Genomic DNA, 27059 nt, shown 5'->3' on the forward strand with positions numbered 1-27059 from the left:
CAATGTGTTTTATTATTATGTATAATCATAAGTAAAAAACACAAAAAATACTTAATTAAAACCTTTTAAAATCGCAAAAAGAATCTATCTCTTTCGCAGTTCTTATTTGCAGTGAAATATTAAAATAATAAATATCCTCCCAAATCAAATTTAGGTGGTTTTGTGGTTTCAAGCTGAGATATAATATCAAATTATTATATTAAAACCATACTTGGAGCCCTTCTAGATTTACACGGATGGCGCGTCGATGAAAAACGCGCAAAAAAATTATTGAGGAATGTACCAATAACCAAGGATCTAAAGGGATAAGACAATGGCCTATAAAATGATGTACCATCCCCAATTATGATTCACAAAACTAACCCCTTCAGTAGATTACAATTAGTAATTGAAACGTTTGGACACTTAACTCAATGTACCAACCAATCTAATTCAATAAAAGTCCCCAAACGTTATTGTAAACCTTTGGGGACTAATATGATAAACAACCCAATGTCTTCCTCCCTGGCAATTAACGCAGATAAATCTACACCTCCTTTTTTCCTCTCAAATATATTAATTTATCAATGATTGTCCTTTCCCTCAATTCTCGATTTAATAATACAGGAATTTGAAACAGTTATATATAGTAAAACCAAAATATAATTGTATCAAGTATAATTTAAGTTCCTAAGTGGTATCCTATTAGACTTAAAACATTGTGTTATTGACATATAATAATGTGAATGAAACAGCATTATAAACTGCAAAGTCTGACAGGGATCTTAAGGGATAAGACAATGGACAATAAATTGATATACTTCCCTAATGATGATTAACAATTACTCCTTCTATGGATCAAGATTATTGGTTAAAAAGTTTGGACTATACTTGTTAAAAACAACTAGTCAAGATCTAATAGAAGTACCTTAAGTTTTTGTGCCAAATTTATCAAACTTTGGGTACCATTATAAATAACATTCCAATATGCCCTCCCTCCCATTATTTTTAAGCTGATCTTTTGTTGATATAATATCAGCAAGAACTTTTAACGTGGGAAATAAGTATGTTTATTTAATTTTATGACAAAAACATACAGTTTTGAATAGAATTTGAGGTTTATTAAGTTCTTATTTTATTAACTTCCTCATTTTATGCATTTTATTTAAAGTATTAATCATAATAATTGCATAATTTTAACAAACAAATATTTAACAGACGTACAGACAAACGAGGAGCGTAGCAACTAATATTATGACTTACTTATTCCTGACTTGTGGATTTCTTTGAGAGAACCCTTCAGCTTGCTCAAACATTCTTTATCTTGATTCAGCGCCTGAAATAACAACAATAATTAATGATTATAGAATTGTTATGCTACAAAAAAGTATTATGTATTTAATACAATTTTTGCTTTAAATTTTATACTGCAACAAATCTACAAAAGTTGCCCACCCCCTTTGGCTTGTAACTCATGTACAATTACATCTCAAAATTAATATTTCTCTACACATGTAGGATAGATAGATAATTGTCTACCTATTATATATTTTGATTTGGTGAAGTAGGGGGGAGGGGTAATTTTTCTCTTGGTCAAAATTTGACATATTCAAATTAACTTTTGACCTAATCATAACTCCTTACTATTGAAATTGGTGGGTGTCCCGTTTAGTACCCCCCCCCCCTTACTATTCCCTCACCCCCATTAAAATTTAGAAATGTCATGGCAAGGGCAACGTTGTCCATTACCAGCGAAGCAAAACAAGGAAAAAATAATCTGCAAAAAATACTACAAGCTAGAGTAACTATGAAAGAAATATTTTTTATAGACATAGAGACAAATTAAGTTATAGAGTAGTAGCGCTACACACAAAAAAAAACCTAATGCCAAATTGTTAAGTGCTTGGACTTTTGAAAGAAGTTACGGTATCCCATTTTTTGTGCCTAAATTGAATAAACATTTGAGGATTCAGTTACTTTTATGCAAAAAGGATTGAGATAGCTTACTTGAAGAAAAAAATAGTTTTAAAGAAAATTATTAAAATTGTACAAAAATCCTAAATTTTATGAATTTTTTGATGTTTTTATATGTATGGATGTTAATAAACGTACACTAAAGTTAGGTAACATAACTGTTTTATCACCCATACCCCTTAATTTCCCCCTTTTTTTCCCTGTGGCAAAATACCTGTCTAATTTTTCTCCACTGCAAGGCTTATGGGAAATTTTGCGAAATTTTTCGCAAATCCGACACTTTAAACATACGTGGCTTTTTCTCATTTTTTCTCCCTTTTTCTTTAAAATTGTAACATATTGTTAATTTTATGAAAATTAGTTCACATATTTATCAAAAATAATATGGGAGTAGAGTAATTACGGTAAAAATATGGCATGTTATGATATAATTATGAAAACTAAATTGAAAAACCAACATATCATGTTAAAATCATAATATTTTTTTTATAATAAAACAAAATATCTATCTTTACATTAAGATATCTCAAAGTACATTCTATAATACCATGGGAAAGGTTTTAGCGGGGTTTTTAACTGCCCCCCTCCCCTTAAATCTTCACCTTTCTACCAAAACCATATCTAAAGCAACTTTAAGCCTGAAGCATATAATGGCCTGCGGGCGAATGTGGGTTTAATACAACAAAATAAATCTTGTAGATTTTTAAACCTAACTTTATTAGATTTTTAATTAGTTCAAAAGAAAAAAAACAATATTAAGCCTACAATAGTTAGAAATATACGATTTTTAATTTAGCTATCTTTTATTTAGCAAAATAAACCCACTCCCTGACACCTGGATGTAAGATTTTAATTTTGATACGACATTTTGAACGCTAAAAATATCTTTTCTTTAATAAAATATAAAAAGTTCCAAGATTTTTAACATGCTCGTTTTACGAATGAATCCTCTATTTTTCTACCTGTAAGAAAAATTTCCAAAATAAAAAGAGATAAAAAAGGAAGAATGCATGAAAATAAAGGGGCGGGGTATCATATCTAAGCGGTGCGTGTAAAATCGCCATCCCCGCCCCCTGAAAACGTCAACAATTGAATGGAGTGTCGAATTTAAAACATCTGGGCTTGAAAGATATAGGACAGTAATATCATTGAAATTTCTTGAGTCCAAAATTATTTTAAAAAGGGACTAAAGATGGCCACCTGCAAAATTTTCTAATTTTCTGTCACAATTTTGAACAGTTCCTTTTATTAATTGCCACGAAATATTAACAGAAGTATTTAGTCTTTGTAGTCCTTAATATTGTAATGCTAAATACTATTATATTCCATTGTTGGAACCCTCCTTTTTGGGGTTATTTGATACCCATCATTAAAAGTTAGATTTGTAAAAATTTTCTCTAAAATTGACTTTCTTCCTTCCTTTACTAATATCTGTGCATATAGTAGCGAAGCTACTCTATAATTTGCTTAGTATGTAGGCCCGTTTGACTTATTTTAGGTTATTTAGAAGCCTAAATCAACAAAACTTTAAGCAACAAAAAACAGCAAAATTTGTGTTTTATGAAAAAAATTGTCCTTGTATATAAAACTAGTACAAAATTTCACCATTAGGCAAAAATGTAAAAATTTTAATGATATCGATTTGTATAGATTTTTCTTTTAATGATATTTTACACATTTTCCGATGGGGAGAGGAAGGGGGAGGGGGTTACACCCCCTAGGGGCGCAGCACCTAATACTTCTGTATAAAACTAACATTCAGAACATAAACAAGCATAAACAAAATTTATAATTTTTCACCACATAGCAGCATAAAAATTGTTGAACGTCTGCCAAAAATTCAAAAAATTCCTCTAAACACATTTTGAAATATAACTGATCATGTCTGAAGTAAAATGTGCTTTTCAAAATAAGCTAATTAAATTTTTTAAATAATAAATCAACGAAATTTGTAATTGTGAAATCCTCTAAATAAAAAGTATAATTGTTTTAAATTTGAATTTGATATTTTAGACACAACTTATATCTTTTTTCTTGGGGGGGGTAGGGATTTTTTTCTTGAGGAGACCTATCATTGTTTGATAAGGAAACAAAATGTGACCCAGAATTGTAAAGATTAAAGTTATTGGGTGGCCTTGATTAAAAGGGGGGAGGCGGATGTGCCACTTTTTGAAACCAAAACTAAAAGTCAAAGGAACTCAACTAAAAAAAGAGTTACAGGTCTGAGATTTTGCATGGCAGTTGCTTTATAGGGTTACAATATGGAACAGTGAAGAAACGGCGGTGCAACCGCCGAAAAACGCCAAGAAATTGCAAAAAAAATTCGGCGGGAAACGGCGGTTTTCGGCGGTTGCGCCGCCGTTTCTTCACAGTTCCATATTGTACCCCTATAAAGCAACTGCCATGCAAAATCTCAGACCTGTAACTCTTTTTTTAGTCGAGTTCCTTTGTTGTCTTTTAGTTTTGGTTTCAAAAAGTGGCACATCCGCCTCCCCCCTTTTCAATGGGTGTTTATTTTTCAGTACAAAAATTTTGAAAAAAAAAATCATAAAATGTTTTTTTTTTCATTTTAATAAAAGATAGATATAAATAAATGCATAGGATTATGTATCTTAATCTTAAGATCTCAGAAAATGCTTATAACATAACACTTGTGCTTTTTCGGAAAGCTTTTTAGGACATTATTGCAAAAACGTCTTTTTATCGTTGGTTGAGATTTGAATACACGTTTTCAACACTCCCCAATTTCTTTCAAATTTTAGAATTCTTGTTAGTGGACAACAAATAAGGAATTGTATTCTCATAAATAAATAGTAGTATAGGCAGGAATATATAGGGATAAGATAATGGCAGATGAATAAAAAAACATCCCCAATGATGATACACAAAATTACCCCTCTATAGATAAAAATTGAATCATTTGAAGACTTAATTTAATGAACCAACCAATCAAAATTAACTGAAATCTTCAAAGTTGTTAATCCAACGAATAAGAACGCGTTTTTGTAAAACTTTGGGGACTAGGGCATATCTGAACCTCAAAATTTACCAAAGTTCCTTTTTTTCTTCAGTAAACCTATCTCTAATTTCAAAATGGACACGATTTTGATATTTTAAAACCCTAACAAGGCCTTTTATATTTATTCAATCCTAATCTTTTTTTGTTTTTTTTTTATTTTAAGAAATGATTCATATTATGATAAGAAATAATATAAAACATTAGTAAATTTTTAATTAAAATTCAGTTACAATGTTAAAAAGTACACTACAAATAAACTTTTATGGCTCTCGTTTAAATGAAAAAAAAACAAGGATGACAACATTTTATAAATGAAATGAGCGAAGCATAAACAGACAGAGGAATATTGAAAGTTGTTGGAACTAACAAATCATGTTTGAGGAAATAAAAGTCAGGCCAATCTTTTGTAGACATACAGACAAACGTCCAAAGTTGGTATTATTGAGTGGCGGAGCTATAACAAAAAAGCTGGAGTAAATAATTAGAGGAAATTAGGACTAATGAGACATTTACAACTTAGACAGGACTTAACTTCCGGCGTGTGTGTGTGTGTGTCTAAGTGTGTGAGTGTGTGTGTGTGAGTGTGTGTCTGTGTGTGTGTGTATGTGTGAGTGAATGATCGTGTACTGTTTAACAAGGACGATTCCATTAAAGTTATAAAGCCGATAAAACAAAAAAAAAGAAAATTTAAAAAGACTTATTAGAATAGCTTATCAAAGCTATTCATTAAACGTAAAGACATACTGACAAACACATGTAGACTAGAAGAGTAGCTTCGCTACTAAAAATCAAAGCTTGTCTTAAAACTTTATGTTCCAGCCTTAATTGGAGAAATTATGAACTTTAGACGAAGAAAGAGATAGCTTCTTCTGCACTATTTAGCCTTAGCAAACATAAAAAACTTTCAAATTGCTAATATTTTGCTGTAAAATACTTGTATTTTGATTTTTTAATGTTTATTTAAGCCACCTTTAAAATTATGGCAATTTTATGAATATTCAAAATATGCTGAAAGTGTATTTATTCAGCCACTTCTAAAATACTTCATATTATAAAAAAAATCAGGGAAAATGTGATAGATACTGAGAAATCTATATTATGTTTGTTTGGGTGCAATTTTAATATTTTCTACGGTTTTCACCCCCCCACCCCCCAACCCTCTCCCATTTCAGATAGAATTTAAGATTAATATTTAATTAATCTTTCATTGTGCTATCCCTTGAATCCCTTAAACATTTATGCAAAGAGTTGGTTGCTGAAATACTTGAATAGGTTGTAGCAAGTCATAAAAGTGTTATTACATATAAATTTGATTAAACCCCACTACCTACCTCTCTCTATATATGAATATGTATAAATTTTGATATTTATAACAGTGTTCTCTATAGTTATGTTTTTAAACTTTACAAAATGCCATTCACCCATTCAAAATGTAAAATTCTGGATTTGTAGCTGGGAAAAGTAAAAGTTGTAGATTATTTTTAACCCCTATTTGCCTTTGTATCCATATTTATAATACCAATATGTAACTTTTTAGGCGTCAAAAAAAGATTAATATTAAGGCAAAATATTATAACTAATTCAAAAGAGCGATTCTAACTTCATAGTAAACAAGTAACAACCCCTTTTATGGGGCTAAAGGGTTAGGCTATGCAAGGAAGGTTTAATGCTAATACTGTTTGAAAAGTCATAATTCTTAAAAAGAATTATATATTTTTGGGGGGCTTAATTCTTAAGTGTGTACTAAAGCAATTTTTGGTGTTACAACCCCTCCAATCCCCCCCCCCCCCCCTACTAACTTTAATTTTTATGAGGGGAAAGGGGAACCCAAACACCTTTACTTTGATGTATAGCAAAATAATTTTAATACTTTTATAGCATTTTAAGCTTTTTTATGTGATATTTTTGGATACGGAGGGATAAAAAAAAAGTAATTTTAAGCATATTTTTTTACAAGATGTGATAACTTATTTTGGTAAAATTTTTACTTAAAAATATGAAAATAAATATCCCGGCCCGCAAAAGTCTTAAATAAGCTATATTTGAAATTTCTTGTATGTTTTGCTAGCAGGCGACGCTATTTTTACCTATGGTATTTTGACTTAAAAATTAGGATTTATGGGTTTTGAACATTTTTTTTAGTGGTAGGGGGAGGGCAAAACAATGTAATTTGACATAGTTATCTTTGAAAGAGAAAAAGATACCATTAAAATAGTAGTATAGGAGATATAGATCTTGATTTGTGCGTTTTAAAAATTTTAAAAAACTTCTTCAATCTTTTTAAACTCATATTTACAAAATGAAAATAACATACCTGAAAAAATAACGAAAAATTAGAATTTACAAAAATCAAAGATTTTTTTATTGTAAATATCTTTATAGATCATTAAAGAGAAATAATGATTTAAAGACATCTATAAATTGTAAGCCCCTAGGATATGTAAAAATATAAGCATCATACAATTTTATGCATGGAATACAGACATCTAATCATAAAAATAAAGTATCAAAACTTTTCTACCAATAATTATAATCTACAGAAGGGGTTATAGTTTTTTTTCCCAATTGGGGATGTACATCAAATTATAGTATATAATTTTATCATTTCTGCGTTTACTAAAATGTATCTTTAATTGTTTTTGAGAATAATTATCCTTGTCTAACATATGCATAATATTTGTGTATACCTTTCCATTAACATATGTATAATAAGGAGCGAAGCTACTCTAAAATATATATTTAGGTATGTGTACGTCTGAAAAGGAAAAAAAGTAAGCAAAATTTAAGAAAAAATAAATGATAAACTTTGCTTTTGAAAAAATGTTGTTATTATTTATGAATGTTGTCATTCTTGTTCTTTTTGAATAAATTAAAGTTAATTAATGAACTAACATTCAAATAGAATATTTACAGTGGGGGGGGGGGGGGGGTGGTAAATTATGAATAAGCTACCAAAAATAGTAGTAAATAACATAGTGAGTGTAAATGCCATTTTATTGTACAATAAGGTGGAAAAATAATGTTTTCCAACAAAATACATTATTTAAGGCTATGTCAGTATAAAAATATCATTATTGAGACAAAATGGATTGTTTTTCTACATCTCCGAATTAGTTTCTTGGACAAGTTGCTTTTTACACTTTTTTTTATTTTCTAACTTTTTATCAAACAATCCTTAATTTTTATGCTAAATGAATAGATACACTTAAAACACTTTACTGAATGCGATTTTTTAACAACATGTAAAAAAGCACTCGAAAACGTGTATTTAAAAATGTTGATTACGAATGGTTGATAATTAAAAAATGCTACCACGCTCTTTTATGTAGAAAAATGCCTTTTAATTTTAATGAAAAACAGGGACAGTTATGTTCAAAGAAAGATTTTAATCAAAAAACGCTTTGGGCTAATATCAAAATCATTAGCTTCCAGTTTTTATAGCTATAACAAGACATAGTTACTTATAGAGTAGCTTCGCTACTAAAAAAGAGAAACTCGCTGTATGTCTTTTTAAATACACGATATCTTAAACGAGGGAAATGTTTTCTTAAAAAACATATCAACATTTGCTCAAATCGTTACGTGGTAGATACTGGTATAAAGTAGTAATTTTATTCTCATGAGAGTTTGGTCAGCTATAAGCACTTTTGTAATATGTTGACAAAAACATGTTAACACAAGACCTGAGGTTTAACTGGGAATAGTTATTTCTTGCATCGTATTATAAATAGCTTTCCGCGGATATAGAATGTACAATTATAAGATTAAAACCAGTTCTGTTGATTGTACATTTTTATATTTTTAGAAAGCTGGATATAATACGATGCTATACATAGTTTTTTTCGTATAGATGAGAACCGGTTCTTATCCACCGGATTCGAATGAATACGAGAATAATTTTTCTGAACATTTATCCCCGCGTGGTTAAGCGCTGTGGGAAAGAAACCCCATGGAATATATTTCTACCACAGATAAATAATTAAAAATTCATTAGAAATCCACATATTCAATGCTACACGAAGTAAAGGGATATATAGTCGTTCCAGTATGGCTTCGAAACCGATTAATATCCGCTGGATTAGAACCAGTTCTCAGCCATACTAGAATCATGTATAACATCGTATTACAGAAATTTTTCCACAAATATTAAAATAAAAATCATAAAATTATTAACAGTTTTGTCAGCCCAGTCCTGTGGTCCATCGGGGCTAAAAAAACTGGTTTTAATATTATAATTTGTCATTCAGAAAAAAGCTGTCAACAATACGATGCAATAAATTAAAAGTTATTATTTAGACAAAATATATTACTTTTTCTGAAAATTTCTAAATCCCTTACATTACATAAACAGGAAATCTACACAAAAATATCTTTAATTATTAAAAAACAGTTATTTTTAGTAAAAAATCCATGAAAAAAAAATCCATTAATATGTATGAAATCAAAAAAAATGTCATGTGATATATATCTATATTCAAAATAATAACAAAAACTATTCTAAAAGAACAAAAATAGGATTGAGAAAATTTGTTTTGAATTATTAAAATCCACAAGAAAATGTAAATACTTTTTTAAATAAACGTACAGACAAACACTAACAATAGATTAGCTGCGCTACTTTTATAAAAAAAAGGCCTATAGAAGTCCTATTGTGTAATATAAGTTAATCTACTTTCCACCCCCCCCCCCCCCACCCTCCCCGCTAGAAAACAATAAAATCATTGTACTATAAAAGTTTTCCCATCGAGGGCGGGCGTATTAATCCCCCAATGATGTTGTATATGTCAGTATGTCCTTATTATGTTTATTGATTTCCATAACAGCAATCCATTTCAACTGTTATAGAGTTGCATAGATACTATGTACTTAGCTTTGTACGTTTGTCTGAGATTCTAGATTTTGGAGGATTTTTAAAAAGGTTTAGAAGTTAGTAAATATAGAATATACGTGCCTATATTAACAGGGGAAATTCTTTTGGTCAGTTGAAATTGCTACTATGGACCTAATTATTGGTCAGTTTACCGTTATTTGACATCGTTTAGCGAGTAAATGAAAATCTGGTGCAACATCCAAGTATTAATCAATTGATTGATTATGCTTGCTGTGGATATTATCATCCGTGTTAAAGCGATACTTGAGCGAATTAAAAGCAAACAAATAAAAGTTTGGGTTCCAACCAAAGTATTTCTATTAAGTATTGAACTATGATTATGTAAAATTAAACGTTCAATATATAATAATAATGTATAGTCCCCAAATGTTAAGCATTACAACTTTGGGGACTTAATCAGAGGGCGTACATCAATTTATGTATAATCAATTGCATATTCCTAAAGATCCTATATACAATCACTTTTTTACACAAACTTTGACAAATTTGAAGGCCCTAAATAAAATTCTCCCACGGTGATGTTGTCAATAAACAACTCCAAATTTTACGGTAGTCCAATTACAATGGATTTTCATGTACTGTCATAAAGTGAAACTTGTTGCTGGCTAAAATAAAGAGCCCCCCAGCCAACCCTTTTATACATTCCCCTCCAATAAAGGATGTCCATGTTAGCAATCTAATTGACGAAAATTATTCCCCTGTCATAATATCCACGTTTTTTTTACATCCATTTTAAAAGTTTAACAGGCATTACTATATCATTCAATTAAGGTAGAAATTTTAAGGGAAATTTTTTTTGTTGAGTTTTGAATAATTATAAATAATCTGTTACATCAAAAAATGGCTAAACAATAGATAGATATTCAAAAATACATAATTAAAAGTTTTTTTAAAAACTTTTTTCTGATACGCTATAATCTTCTTAAGTATTTATCTGCTTTATTTTACGTAGCGAAGCTTTTAATAATCAATTTTGTCAGTTTGTTGTGTTTTTACAAAATAAGAACGTCATTTTTAATGCCCTTAACAAACACAATTTTTTGTCTTAAAAAATATATAATTTAAACCATAAAATTGTTTATTATATCATAATTGCAATGCTTATTGTGAATAGAACCGTCCTTGTTTATTAAAACTTAAATTACAAGGGAATAAAAAAGTGGGGCTTTTCATAAAAGATTTAAAGCATAAGATAGATAGAGGGAGGACCCCCAAGCCCCTCCTCCCTAGAAAATTATAAGGGAGGGGATGCGTTATGGAAGATGCTAGGGTTTAATTTAAAGACAAATACCATGCCCCTTCTCCCATCTGTCAATCTGTCTCTGTCTTGTGACAGACATGAGAAGTTAGACAGAGAATCAAGGATAAGGTAATCGAGGATAAGTATATCCCCCCCCCCTATAATTTCTTATGCGTCCATGATTATATATTAATAGCTTTTTTTTTTGGGGGGGGGGAGAAAGTTTAATTTCTTTCTCATGGTCCTATGCCTGTATATACCCCAAAATTTCTTGCCTATTTATTCATCTGTTTTATGTTAAACCTTAAAACTTAAAATTTCATAATTTTGGGGTGTTAATTTTAAGCATTAGATTAGATCTTTATAAAAGTTTAATTTTGCGTGAAGCTTGTTGGACAATTATTTAGCCTGTTCGACCATGAAAACGGCTAATAATCAAATTATTAAGAATTTACAAAAATTCGACAAAAAAGCGACGCTTTACTACGAATTAACAAAATGTTTTAATCTTAAGTTCAAACACGTATTTTGTGTGCGCTGAGATTTCAAGGAGTTTTACTAAAAGTCGTTTTAAACGGTTATGGTTAGGTTTCAAGCTTGCTTAGGCTAATTTACCTAAAGTTGTCATGTTATTAATACAGCAAAAATGGAAAGACTATCTAAATTAAGTTTAAATGGCAGAAGATCATCATTTTTCTACCTTTATGTACAAAAATCATGACGAATTTTCAAGCCAAATAACAAAATATCTAATAAAATTAAATATAAAATTTTATCTATTTACTTATATCCTTAGCTACAAAGCATTCCACCTCCCCTTCCCCCTCCCGGGATTATTCTTTAGGGGGGGGGGATATCAAAGAACCCCCCCCCCCCTCAATCCCCTTTTGTGCATGTTTTTATTTAAGAATTATTTTACTGTAAAACTTTATGATTTGCTGCTTCGATGGCTTTAGGAAGCGCAGCTACTCTATAATTTGTGTTTTCTGTCCGTCTTAAGGACATTTTCTTCAAAGTGGCTAGTTTACTAGAGTATTTCCTTTCATCTTTTTTTAGTAAACATAGGTATAAATATTATGCCTACAGCTTCAATTTTATTATTTTGTAGATTGTAGCTAGACTTTGTATGGATGTTATCATCCTTGTTTAAGTAGGCCGAATGCAAAAAGATTTTCGGATTAAAACTTTAAGATTAACACAGCTGAAAAAAAGATAAACTTAGCTTTTATAAAATTCCTTTGCAATACAAATTTGTTATGTAAAATTATTTTAGTATTTAATAAAATAACAGTTTTTGAAAAGCCACAAAAAGTAATTAAAAAACTCAAAATGACCACAATTTGGTATTTAGTCAAAAATTAAACTCCCCCCCCCCCCCCCCCTCCAAATTCAAGTATTTCTATTAAAATCTGAGTATTGAAGGGTGGAAGAGGGGGATTATGTTAGATTTTGGTCGCCTTAAGCCCATTGCTAAATCTTAAAATGACTTGTAGCTACTCTATAAGTAAATTACACTAGTCCCTGAATTTTTGTAATTCAGTTTTCTTATTCATTGACTGGAATTTTGGTTGGTTAATTCACTAAGTAGTGTCCAAATGTTTCAACCACTAATTGTAATATACAGAGGGGGTTATTTTGTGTATCACTATCATCATTGGTGATGTACATCAATTTATCTGCCATTGTCTTATCCCTATAATTTCCTGGCTTGTTATGGACTTAATAGTCCTTGTTGTTCCCATATACAACATACATTCAATAATCCTACATGTGTTACTTGTATATTGCTTTGTTGTATTTAAAACCATTTTCTTGTTTGGCTCAAAGTGTGAATAAGTACCCCCTCCCCCTCCCTCCCTCCCCCCAAAACAAATCCGTTTACGCCCCAATGCCTTTATTAAAGCATTTTAAGTACCCCATAAACTTAAAAGCAACAAATATATATAACAATGCCCATAAACTAAAAAGTCCTTTATTTAACCAAAATTAGGTTGAAATTTTCTGTGAAAATGCCAGATTATTTCAATTAGACTTCAAATATAGAAAAATTTTAGAAAAATATTTTTCTATTATATTAGATATAAATGCTTGTTAAAATTTCAAGCTACCTTAAAAATAAAATTAAAACCATTAGCGGCTCTATATATTCTTTATCCCCCCCCCCCTTTTAAAAAAGGTTCACTTCCTATTGATACCCCCTTATGTTTGTTAGATAATGGATAAATCCCCCCCCCCCCCACCCCCCGGATTATTTATCATTGACAAAGATTTCGCTGATGTCACTGAGCAACAGATAAAAAATTATCATCAACAAAGAAAAGAAAAATTCCGGTGGGTTGTCATGATCAAATCCCCCCCCCCCCTCAAAAAAATGAGTGTCCCTAAGATCTAATTAAAATAGGACAATTAAAGCATCAAAACTTAAAATATTGCAGATTTTTTAATCAAAGTTATGATTGCTTTTACACAAAAAAACTGGTTTATTTTGGTTAAAAAACATTATTTTTTCGATTTTCTTTACAAAATACATTTTTTTGTTAATATACCTTAAACATTATAATTTATTTTAAAAAGGAAATGTCACTAAATTGTTTTTTTTTATTTATCTACTGTTTTACAAAAACATAATAAACTAAAATTTTAGGCTTTATAACGTGTCCAACAATGATATGAAACTTTCATAGGCATCAAATTTTTTCAAAATTTGCTTTCATTTTGATATTTTTTGTATCAGTTTTGGCATTGTTAGTATTTTCTGCGCTCCATGGGATAAAATAGTGGTCCTTCAATGTTGTTAAAACTGGTTTTCGGCTGTAAGAAAAAGTTAGGATATCAAAACGGTAATAGTTTTTTATTTTAATCATTTGATAAGCCTTAAAATTTTTTGTAAGGGGAGTGGGGTGGGGGGAGTATTTAACCCAACCCAAGAAAAATTTACAACTTTTGGCTGTATATGCGTAGGTTACACAGATATTGTATAACAATAATTTTTTCCAAAAAAGGAATTGTGAAATTGTCGACTTGGGGTTTTATGTGAAACATTTGCTTTTAGTTTAGAGTTTGGTTGGGTGTGTTCATACCTCTGTTAGACTTGGAAGCATTATATTGACATTCAATTTCAATGGTTTATGTCGTCATATTATCATCATGCTAGTTTTAGAACCATTTTCTATTTAAAAGTTATTCATCGCATCGTATTATAGACAGCTTTCCACAGATATGAAATGAAAAATTCGGGGCTAACAAAATTACTTTTATGATTTTTATTTTATTATTCGTGGAAATTTGTCTGTAATAAGATGCTATAGATAATTTTTCAGTATGTCTGAGAACCCGTTCTAATCCAGCGGATATTAATCGGATTCGAAGCCATACTGGAAAGAAAATTAATCATTATACAAAACATCTTTTGCTAAAAAGTAGTTTGATAAGAAAGCTGAAAACTTCAAATTTACATAAAAAATACAAAATTTAAAAAGGTGGAGATCCTATAAAATACAAATAAAACAGATTTAATATTAAAATAAACTACATTTTTATACAGAAAAAGGGAGGGTCGAATTAAGTTCTACATTTAATATCCCGGCAAATTAAATTAGATTTGAGAAAAATGAACATTTGGTAAAATTATCCAGGAGGCTAATACTGAATTCGTGAGCTAGAAATCAGAATTTCATTTCAAAGTCATCTGGATGTCTTGCGAGGAGTAGTAGCTTTCTAGAATATGTACATCACACAGGGATCTATAGGGATAAGACAATAACTGTTAAATTGATTTACATCCCTAATGTTGATACACAATATTACCCCTTCTCTAGATAACAATTGGTGGTTAAAACGTTTAAACACTCAAAATTCACTTATTATTTTAAAACTTTGGGACTTGTGTAATAAAAAGCCCAATGTCTTACTCCCTGGTCTAAAGCTGACATTATTTTCATTAAAAAGATCTAAAATCCTACTTAAAGAAAAGTATCAGAGAACATTTTAGTGTACTGACTGAAAAGATATTAATTAGCAGACAAAAGATGTTTAAATGGTTCAAGTGATTTTAAAAAGTCATCATGCAAAGGCAAAAACAAATGAACCGATCATTTTCAGATGGAGAAAAGTTTTCGAGAAAGTCATATACAGGGATTTATTTACAATTTCTGCCAAAAATTCCCTTTAACAAATGTCTCAACATTTGGTTGGTTGTCTGTAAGTAATGTAGTTTGCCGTAGTATGATTCACAACAATCCCACACACAAGAAATACATACCTAAGAATAAAAAAAAATACATAATACATATCAATATCTTAGCTGTAAATAGAGATAGCATGCCACCCAGAACGGCTGAGTATTCTAACCCCCCCCCCCTCCCCCCTAGGTGGATAATAATACCATGTTTAGACACTTTTTAGCAGACTAATATTTTAGCAGTGGTGGACATTCACTTCTGCATATAACCACAATAGTTAACAATAGATAACAAGTTGATTCGTCCCATCTAGCATCTAGGAGCTCAATATTCGAAGGCAATGAGAGCAGATAAATAGCATAAAACCATCCGAAGACTTATACCTAACAAATAAATTGCATATTTCCACCCCGAGACCTATTTTAAGCTTCCCTAAAATGTAGAACTAAATCGTTCAGTAGATATAAAAATCTTAAGCTACAGACAAAAAAACTTACACTTTATATAATAGGTTATACAGTTCTCAAAGTGCGGAAATTAAAGCACACTAATTTCAGCATGTTTTTAACTAATTTTTGAGTACACAGATAGATCAAGGGAAGATAAATTAAACTTTCTTTGACTTTAAGTTCCCAAAAGAGTAAAGGGAGTAAAAAAGAAATCTCGGTACTTGCTTACATGTGGTAGACTGGAGCACCGAAACCCCCCCCCCCCCCCGCTTAGTTTTGACAAAAATCAAAAATAAGGGGGGGGGGGGGTAGTTTTTTCACTGTACAACACGCCAGAAAGTTGAGTGAGGTAAATCAAGTAAATCCAGTATACCAGAGGGGAAACCTTATTACATGGATATTCATGTTTTGGGGCATAATTTCCTTATTTATTGACTTTGGCCAGTAAAAGGTTTTAATTTTGCGCAAATTTTGTGAAAAAACTACCCCCCCCCCCCTTATTTTTGATTTTCTTCAAAATTAAGGGGGGGGTTAAAATCTACCCCCCCCCCTTATTTTTGATTTTTGTCAAAACTAAGCGGGGGGGGGGGTAAAAAACTACCCCCCCCCTTATTTTTGATTTTTGTCAAAACTAAGCGGGGGGCGGGGTTTTCGGTGCTCCGGTCTTCACATGTAAGCAAGCACCGAAATCTCATATCCGGAAAAGTAAAACTTCTTTCTGGGAAAATAAGTATAAAAAGTAGCATTACTACATCAAGAAGTGGGCGTAGACTTTTTTATTGAAAATACACTTCATATAGAATCCTCCTTTCCAATTGAAACCAGTCATAAAGGGAAAATTTTTTTATTGACAACACTTATGGTATCATATTTTAAAGATAAAACAAAAAGACAAACATTTTGTGTTCGTAATGATTGTAGAAAGTTGCAATTTTTGGAATATTTTTTTTTTAAAATCCCCCAATCCCCCAAAATTCTGAAAATTTAGCTAACCATACATTTAAAGTTGCCACTCCCTTATTTCTACATCCAAATAGGAATCATCATTTAACCAAAATGTGTTTCAAAGTTTCTTTTTGAGAAAATGCAGACTTTGGGAAAGGGATTATTATACTGAAGAAAAAAAAAGATATACATATATTTTTAAAACAAAATATTTTGTTTTTTTGTATGTTTTCAGGGATGGAGGGGACAATCGGCTGTTTATTACACTAGTCCCCAAAGTTTTTTTATAACGTTTTTTTTTATTCGTAGGCTCAACAACTTAGGAGACTTCTAATGAATTTTGATTGGTTGTTTCATTCAGTCCAAGCGTTTGAACCACTAACTTTTTTCTATAGAAGGGGTAATTTTGTGTATTAAAATCACTGGTTAAAGTACAGTATACTGTTGTAATTGTCAATAACAAAGAAAATAAAAGAAATTTGAGTGTTAGTTATTATCTTTTTGGAATACCCTTACTCAACCCAATTATTGAAATTATCAATTTGTGTTTTATTTTTTCTATAATTTGTGGATGTCAGAAAAGATTTCCAAATGTGTGGGCGAATTCAGGGATCATAAGGGATAAGACAATGGCCGATAAATTGATTTACATCAATAATGATGATACACTAAATCATCCCTTCTGTAGAATATAATTAGTGGTTGAAAAGTTTGAAAATTCGACTTAAAGAACCAACCAAAATTTACTTAAGTCTCTAAACTTGTTTAGCCAACAAATAATAAAACATTATTATAAAACTTTGGGGACTAGTCTAATAAACAGCCCAATGTCTCCTCCCTCACTGGGGCAAATTACAGACAAACAGAGGAAAAGGACAGACAATCAATAAGTATATTTTTTTATTTTAATCATTTTTTTATGCAAGTGTAAAATGTTGCTATTTATGTAAAAAAGGGAATAAAAAGAGGATTTCTAACTAAAAATACATAAGAACATTAAAAGTCTAAATATATGTCCCTTTCTTAGGAAGATTCTCAAACAATTCACAGATTTTTGGCGTTTTTCAATTGTCATTTTAGTAAGCATAGCATCTATATATAAAAATCTACAGAAAAAAATGTTTTTTTATTATTATTTATTCATAAAATAACTTTTCTATAGTAAAAACAATTATGCAGTATTAATAATTCATTTTGTTATTATCATTATTATATTATGCAATATTAATCAATCTTGCTTATACATAAAAACTCAATAAGAATAATCATTATTGAGATTAAAAGTAATAGCATTCTATATGTTAAAAAATAATAATCTATTTTGTTAATATTTCAATTTATTATTTACTTTTGTTTTTGTTTTGAAGCTAAATTGCTTTTCTCCCTCTCCCCTTTACGTTTGTTCTCTCCCCCTCTCTCTCTCCACCCCTCTGCTACCTTAAACCCCTATGTTACTGACCGCTAAGCTATCCCGCTGCGTCACAAACACGCCACAGCTGACTAACCGCATTTTTCCAGACATTTTTTCGCGGATTATCTTTAATTTTCATTGAAAATATTTTGTTTTCGGCTGATGATAATCTGTTGATACGGCATTTAAACATAGAATTTTGAAAAATAAAGAAACTTATATTTTTAGTAGCGCAGCTACTAAAATTTAGCTATTTAAGCTAGTCTGTACGTCTTGGTAGCTATTTTTAGAAGAAATCGGATTGTTTCAGCTACGCTACTGATAGACGCAACTGTCCTTGTTTAAATGCGTACACTTTTTTATTTTGATTGATATCTGGCTACCCTTGCGTTGATCTCGGGGTATCCAGTTACACAAATTTGATATCTGCCTGGCAGACAGTCAAACGTCAAGTTATCTAGGGAAAGATGGCTGCCAAGATAGCCACACAGAGATGGCAAAACGACATTCTTCTAATGGATTTATTATTACTTGGATCTTACACCATATTGTAGTAATACTCTAATAAAATGCAACTTGTAGCTGGCTAAAATATTGATTCCCAATCATCCACCCCCTTTAACCCATCCCATCACCTCCTACTGAATGAAGGAACTGACTAAGTGATGTCCATATTAGCAACCCAAATTTTCGACAATTTTTAATATCATAATATCCACGTATATTCTTATATCCATTATTCTTCTTCATTTTTGTAGGGTTCATATCAATTTTGACCTCTGTAAAACATAAAAAAAAACAGAGATAATTATGTCCATAAACAGACAGACAGGCCCTACTTAATAAGTAGCTGCGCTACTTACGAATACGGAAATATACAGATTAACAAAATAAAATGTTAATCCTCCAATTTATTGCAAGGACTTAGAAAAAATAAACAAGTTAAAAATATGAATATAAAATTTAAGTTCTTAGTTGTTAAGAACCTAAATAAAGTGCTAATTAATATCAGTCTTAACTTATTAATACTTACTGGGTGTTATTATAAAGTAACTACAAAATTATATCTAAATAGCGGAAAAGTATTGTAAGTAAGGTCTGTTCTTAAGTACGGTTGTCCGTAAGCCAATTAATTTTTTTCATATTTAGGCGCATCTTAAGAAAACAGAAGTTTCCAGTTTGCTTGTTGCTTACTATCTCATAAACGGCTTAAACAGCCACTTTTGCTGTTTTCTTTAAATTAGTTATTTTGAAGAAATTTGGTAATTTATTATTAAGAACAAAAAAAACAGGGGAAGTGGGTTCGAACCCCACCTCTCCCACCAAATAAAGGGGCGAGGTGCCAAAAAAATAAGAAGGGGGGGGGAGGGGGCAATGGAGCAGAGCAATAAATGCATCGAAATCAGATATGTGCAATAAAACACACATTTTTAACATACTGGCAAGGATGGCGGACAGGTTTTCTGCCATTTTAATTAATTTGAATCATGCAAAGTTTGTATGAAATAGAATGTATTAATTAAGGATTAGGGACATAAGAATTTGAAATGGATAATTTATGATGTCGACAAAAAAATAACATTAATAAAATTACTGAATATAAGACCCTGTTCTTTTTTCCATACTTAGGACATTGATCTTACAATTTGTTTTTAATTAAAAGCAAATTTGCTATAAATATAACATATATTATTTGATCATAATATTTATTTTTAAGCAAAATTAACCAATCTTAATGTATAATTTAGCCGTAAGCGACTAGTCAGCCGATAAAAATTGCATTTTAAAATTTGAAGAACCGCTATACTACTAGTCAATACGTCAATCATTATTTCTTCATTGCAATATTTTAGTATGTTGTAATAAGGTTAAACATTTAACAGAAGTGTTCAAACTTTTCAACCGACAATTTTATGCCAAAGCCATATAACTACAAGAAACCTCTATCTACAATATAATGATGGCTTAATGGGTCTACATTATAAGATTGAAAGCAACTTGTTATAAATTTCTCCCCCCTTAGGGTGTATTAGGTGATGAAAACTTTAGAAAAATGAAAACAAAGCTTTATTTTTCTACCTTTCATCGTCATATTAAACCATACATTTTTGTAAAAGGGATTAAAAAAAGTGTCGTAACATGCTTTTTATATAATTTCAATTTTATAATATTTCAAAACTACATTATAAGAATAGGATTTAATTGTAGATATAGGTTTCCAATTCCCCCTGTTCCCCCCTTGGGAAAACTAGACCAAAAATATAAATTAGAGAAACTTTAATTGATTGAAAAATAAGTATTGGTCATGAAAGGGAACGGTGGTTTTTGTATGAGAAAATAGACGTACAGACAGACAGACAAACATACAGACTGACAAACAGACAGACATAACCACAAAAGAAGTAAAACATGAGAAAAAGAGAAACCCCGCGAAAAGGTGACTTTTATACTTCCGGAGTAGTAGTACTAGAGAGTTTGTGTGTGTGTCTGTCTGTCTGTGTGTAAGTAGGTATGTATGTAGTAATTTAACAAGTGAGTATTCATCTAATTTATGGGCTTACTTCCCTTTTACAATTAGTTCATCTCACCCCCCCCCCCTTATCCCGGTAATAAACTTTTTGTTGAGTAACAAGACCCCCTAGAAGCAAGGATTTAGGCTAGTTTTCTAAAAAGTAATTAATAGGAGAAAATTTAAAAGCTGTTTTCAATAATTTTTACATCCATTTCATTTTAAACATTTTTTAAATAATGTATTTTGTTTCAATAGAGATGCACTTTTTTCTCCCTAATACAATTTCCCCTCCTTGATTTTTGGGTCATTTTTCGGCTTAAGCAGTTTTACATAATGTCATAAGGTTTAAGTTAATGTTTAATTACAGACCGGGAGTAGTTAAAAGATCAAGAGGTAACCAACCGAGCTCGTTTGTTTTATTATTAACTAAGGATATTTCCGTCGATTTGGCCTGTGAGAAAAAAAGGCTTTTTTAACAGTTATCATAAGCACAGCAACTCTGTACTTATTGCTTAAAACGCTGAAAATACTTTCAAACGCTGTACTATTTTTAATAAAAAAATCTTCCAAAATTTTCACAAAAAAAATCCCCGAAAATTGATGGAAAACCTAATCTTTCAGCAATCAAATTTTCCCAAAATAATAATCATCTAAATTATCAAAAAAAGAGGATATTTGCTGAAATCAATTTTTCATACACGATAAAGCTTTTTTATTAGGTATGGTGAAGTATTTTTGTAGATAGGGGGGTGGGTGGGGTTTTTTAAAGGCTCTTTTAATCTGTCATTTACCACAAAAGGGGTTGGCTGAATTATTATACAAGGAACAAGGGTAGTTATGTCCAATATAAGACAGTATATCCTACAAAAGGAGAGTTTTAGAGAAGTTACTCTACTTTAAATAGTTAAGGGTCGATAATCAGAAAGAATCAATATTATATTGGTCAAAATCACTATTTGACTCCCCCCTCCCCCCTTTCAATATTTTTATTAGATTATTGAATAAAATGAATATATACAGATATACCTATTCATAGTCATAATATTGAAAAATAATAAAAGTGGTGGTTAAACATTATTGTCAATTTTATTGATTTTTTGCCATTATTCTATTATGTTTTTTATATGAATAGGATGTTTTTTTTTTATCAAAACATTAAAAAAATACATCTTAAATATGGAATAACAAATGAATTATACAAACATGATAAAAATTGGGCTTACTTTCATTAAAAAATCCGCAATGTAAATTTGCGCACAGCATACCACCGTTTTTGTGTAAAATTTAGGTAAAGACATTTTTTGCCAAAGCCGCCTCCTGCATATTTCGAATTCTAAATTGTTGTTGGGGCAGTTTTTTATTTACACATTTGCAGAAGTGAAAATTGCACAAAAATTTGTTTCTAAGTTGCACTAGTTTTTGCATGGGAGGGGAGATAAAGGGGAAAGGGGGATAGCGTGATTTTATAAGTATATGCAAATTCGCACACACATATACACACACAAAGAGATACATAGATTTTTATACACAAAAATGTACACAAATACATATAAGTTAATACACAGAAATAAGTTTGGTTGTTTCATGAAGTTGAGTGTCCATAGGTTGTAATTTACAAAAGGGTAAATTTTTTCTATCATCATTGGGGAAATTACATCAATTTATTAGCCATTGTCTTATCTCTTTAGATCCCTGGCAGCAACCACATATGCATATACTACCTACACAAAGACAACAGAAAACTGCAAAAATTACAGGGTAGGTACCTTCACAACATTTTTCACTCCAAATTTGCTTGCCATTCACTGCTCCTTGGAATAGGTTTTTGAAACTTTGAAAGAAACCTTTGATGAAGTATTTGCTTCAAAATATGTTAAGCTCAATTTTCTAATAGAACGAATAGTGATTGGTTATTTATTGATATAAAGAATCTTTTCATAACTTGGATACTTTAACAGATCTCAAACTCAGCATACAGAGAGCCGTGTGTAGATTAAAGCACTGCACCGGTATAATCAATACTTTTTTCTATGCAGGTATCTCTGGGAAAATTGTGGAAAATTTCTTTTAAGGTAATTGAGTGGTTTTGCATATAGGTAGTATTTACATTTTTTAACATTATACAAATGCATTATGTGGGAAATATAATTTGTTCCTTAAAAGTCTAAAAAAAAACAAAAAAAAATTCAGTGTTTTCTTCGACTATATGTCATTTTATAAACCTTTATTTTAATATTGAATAATGTAATATGTTGATATAACAACAAAGACTTTTTCGACAGGGAAATTTAAAAATGTTAACTTTAAATTTGTATTTAAAATTTTGATAAGTAAAAAACTTATTAGATATGTATCTACACTTTCTATCTGTTTATACCTAAACATAAGATGTGCATTCGCTTACGCAAATTTACACACAAAAAAAATAATGGCAAATTTATAACAGAGGATGCTTTATTGTAAGAATCAATATATTATTACTTGGATGTTGCACCAGATTTTCATGTAATCTAATAAAGTGACACTCATAGCTGGCTAGAAAAACGATCCCCCTTCATCTCCTCCCCTCCTACTGGTCGAACGAACTGACTAGTAAATGAGGCCAATCCTATATCCATTTTATGAGAGTGAAGCAAGGAATATTTGGCTTATTCTGCTATTGTAATAATTTGCAGTTCTAAGTATCTTATAATGTAAAACATTTGCGGAAACGAATATACATCCCAGCTAAAACTGTCCCGTAGTGATATTTGAAAAGAGATTTTTTTGTTTTCCAACTTTTTGCTTTTTGTAAAATGATAGGATTTAAAGATAAAGTTGTTAAAAAAAGTTCTATGTTGAAGTATCTTACTATGAAACCTGTTATTAAATTCAATATGGGTTTTTTGATGTTTTTGAAAAAAAATTATCATGTTAAACTTAAAACATATTTTTTTATATTAGTCACAGCAAAAAAATGTTGGGTATAACATATGTAAAATTCTACTTCAGTATTTAACAAATAATCTTTTAAAGCAAGGAACATATACCCCCCCCCCCCCTAATAATTAAAAATTAATGTTTTGTTTTAAATTCTTATCAAAATTCTAAAAAATCCACTTGCTTGTGTTATGATAAGCTGTTTAGAAAAATGTCAGATCAATATAAAAATAAACTGTAATATGAGTAATTTTTAGAATACTTATGTTATTTTAAGTAACTGATATGAAAAAGGGACTTTAAACCTTTGAAATTTATATAAAAAAAATACTTGTTTAGGCAATGTACTTCATCAACAGTTAATGACTATACCTAATAAGAGCAAAACTGTTTAACTGGGGTTTGGCAAAAATAATCTACTCTATGTAAAATCTACTATGGACCCATTAATTAAATTGCAAAAAAAGGCAATAAGAATTGTTTTTAGTAAGAAACACATCTCACACACAATGCCTTTATTTAAAAAAATGAATGTCCTTCCTTTACATGAATCAGCTAATTATTTGAAATTATTATTTATGTATGATTTTATAAACAGTAAGCTACCAAGTTCCTTTCAAGGTACATGGCTTCGCCGTAATCAATTACATACCAGAAATCTTAGAAACTCTAATATGTTTGATGTTAAAAAACCGAAGTTTAAATCTATTGAAAGATTTCCTAAGTATCATTTCCAAGAATTATGGAATAACCATTGTAATAATGATTTATTAACCCACAATCAATCAAGAAAAAAATTTATGAAAAATCTAAAAGAATCTTTGTTATCAAGCTTAACTTTAGTGTGTAACAACCCATTATGTCAAGAATGTAGATAAAATTATATTTCTTTTCAATATTGTTTGAAATCTGATAAATCAATCAAAATCTATTTGTTAAATTTTTTTTTAAATTTCTATTATTGCAATAATGGTGTGAGACTTGTATGTCCTAATCAATCCTTCCTATTATCATTCTTTCCTCTCCAATATGATTTTATTTATTGCTTATTATCTTTTTTTCTATTTTTTTGTCTTATTTATATGGCCTGTATGAAAACAATGTGTGAATACACATTACTGCATACTTCCTAGTTTTTAGGAAACTGCCATTTGGGAAGAAAATTTTTTTATAAATTAATCATATCAATAAAATTTGACTGTATATATAAATGTATATAATATTCATTTAATTCATTTATTATTTTGTTGTTTTTTTTTTTCTATGTATGTACACCCAAGAATAATAAATCTAATCTAATCTAATCTAATTAATCTAATGCTTTCAGACTAATATAAAAATGAGAGAGAAAGAGAAAATGAGAGAGAGAATAAGAGAGAGAGAGAGAGAAAGATAAATATTTTTCTTTCTCTAATATCCATTAACGTTAACTTATATTAGGATTTATTAGTACAAGTTGATAATAATTTTCTTTTTCAAAAAAGAATATTTTTAAAGCCCATTCATAGGGGTGCGTAAAAAGTGTCTATACGCAGTTATTTTTAGGGACCTAAAAATGGGAATACAATTCTACGCGGTCCCAAAAAGGGTCCTTTAATTTTAGAAAGGGTTTTGGAGATTTTAATATTCATTACATGAAAAATGTTTAAAATCAATTTTATAATATCAAAATATAAAAAATTACCTAGAACTTTAAAAATTTTAATACAAAATGTAATGATTTTGGCATGTTACTTTTTTATCTTATTTTTTGTATTTTTAAGCATCCAACCTATACATCATTTAAAATGTTATATAAAAATCTTATGTTTCCCAATGGTTTGAAACATAATATATTTGCATACAACATGTATACAAGATACCTAGCTGCCTTGGTAGCAAGATAGATGGATAGAGTTAGCTAGAAGATAGATGGATAATTATGTATTGTTAGACAAGGCCTAAGCTTAATCTCTGCCTTATACATATGTGGTGCCTGTGTGTGTGTGTGTGTGTTTGTGTGTGTGTATGAGTCTTTGTGTAGAAACTACCTGTATTCTTATAACTTATATATTTATTATTGTTTTTTACATAAAAAATGATAACCGAAGCCATTTATCTCGAAATAAGAATTGTTTTAGAAAATTTTAAATACTAAAATCATGATTTTTTTTTTGTATATAAAAATGATACCTAATACACCTATATATATTTAAGAAATTATAATGCAAAAATAAATAATATTTATCTTAATCTAATAAAAACACTTGTTTTTTTCCATAAAAATATGACAAACAAAGAAATTGTATACTTTGCATTTTATGATATTTTTATATATGTACTTTAATTTGTTATAAAAATATATGAAATAATAATTTATAAAGAAAACATTTTTTCTTAGGGGAGGAGGGGGCCGATTGGGTATGTGAAACATGAAAAAAAAATAAAATACAAACCTCATCATAACGATTAATAGTGTCACGACAATGTGGAATTCTATTACAAAAAGTCGACGTAGTTGGACTATTAAAATCTTCACGCGCTTCGCGCACAAACTCGGGTATTGTTATCAAACCCGGCATTTTGTATAACTTTTTTTTATATTTTCACCAAAATATTTTTATTTTAATATATTATTGTTATATATATTCAATTTCACTTAATCATATTTGTTTATTTTTCGTATAAATTCATTATAAAAATTGTCATGAATATGTCTCACATAACCTTAAATGACGTGCAGAGCACTACTACTGAAATACCGTAGTTTTGTGTAGTCCGTGCCATTCCGTAGCCCAGGCCCTGTAGGGAAAGAGGAGGGTGAGGGTAAAGGGTTTTAAGCCCCTAAATGGGAACGGGGTATAGTTGTATCCTCTCTTTTTTCCCGGATTTTTGCAACTTCTCCTTGTACTTCTCTCTTTCCACACACGAGCACACACACACACACACGCACGCTAACACACCGCACACATAACCCCGTGTAGTGTAGAGCGCATTATCACCTTTCACCACCTCCCTTTTCCTCCCATACCCTCTCAGTGTCTCTCTCTCTCTCTCTTATTCTAATCCCTTTTTAAACCCCCCGGGGGAAGAGGTGTTTGGTTTTAGAACTTGTCAATTTTTGAGAGAGAGAAAGGTTTTGGAGCGAGCGAGAAAGAGATTAAAAATGTAAGATGAGAAAGGAGAGAGAGAGAGAAATACGTAAAATACACGATAATACTCTACGTATAGAATAACCAAAATAACAAGGATGACAATATTCATAAAAATTAAAGGACTTTAAGAGAAAAAAATATACGAATTATTAAGCCAATAAAAATTGTCATTTCCTTATATGACATGTGACACATATATAATTCAGCCAAAGATGTCCTTTTTTATATCTCTTGTTTGATGTGATTTAGTATAATGTCTTGATATTAAAAGTAGATTGTACCTTTTATTTGGCCAAGGCATTACCACAACTCATACTACATAAAATATGCACCTGACATAGCATTAGTAGATACAATAAATGTGACATTACAGACAAACGACTCTTTGATGGGATACAATTTGTC

At 30.2% G+C, this 27059-nt stretch overlaps 1 protein-coding gene across 1 annotated transcript in view; it reads right to left on the reverse strand.

Moving 5' to 3' along the window:
* The window catches only part of Asap (ArfGAP domain of ASAP), a 77854-nt gene extending 51592 nt beyond the window's left edge, over window positions 1–26262 (reverse strand). Inside the window, exons 1-2 of the mRNA XM_080176893.1 lie at window positions 25956–26262; window positions 1243–1315 (exon numbers count right to left, since the gene is read on the reverse strand). Coding sequence (XP_080033019.1) covers window positions 1243–1315; window positions 25956–26081 — 199 coding nt within the window. The 5' untranslated portion in view covers window positions 26082–26262. The remainder of the gene's footprint in view (window positions 1–1242; window positions 1316–25955) is intronic.
* Between the last annotated feature and the right edge of the window lie 797 nt (window positions 26263–27059).

The sequence above is a fragment of the Acartia tonsa genome, chromosome 11, assembly GCF_053477335.1.
Source record: "Acartia tonsa isolate MP-2025a chromosome 11, ASM5347733v1, whole genome shotgun sequence".
NCBI lineage: Eukaryota > Metazoa > Arthropoda > Copepoda > Calanoida > Acartiidae > Acartia > Acartia tonsa.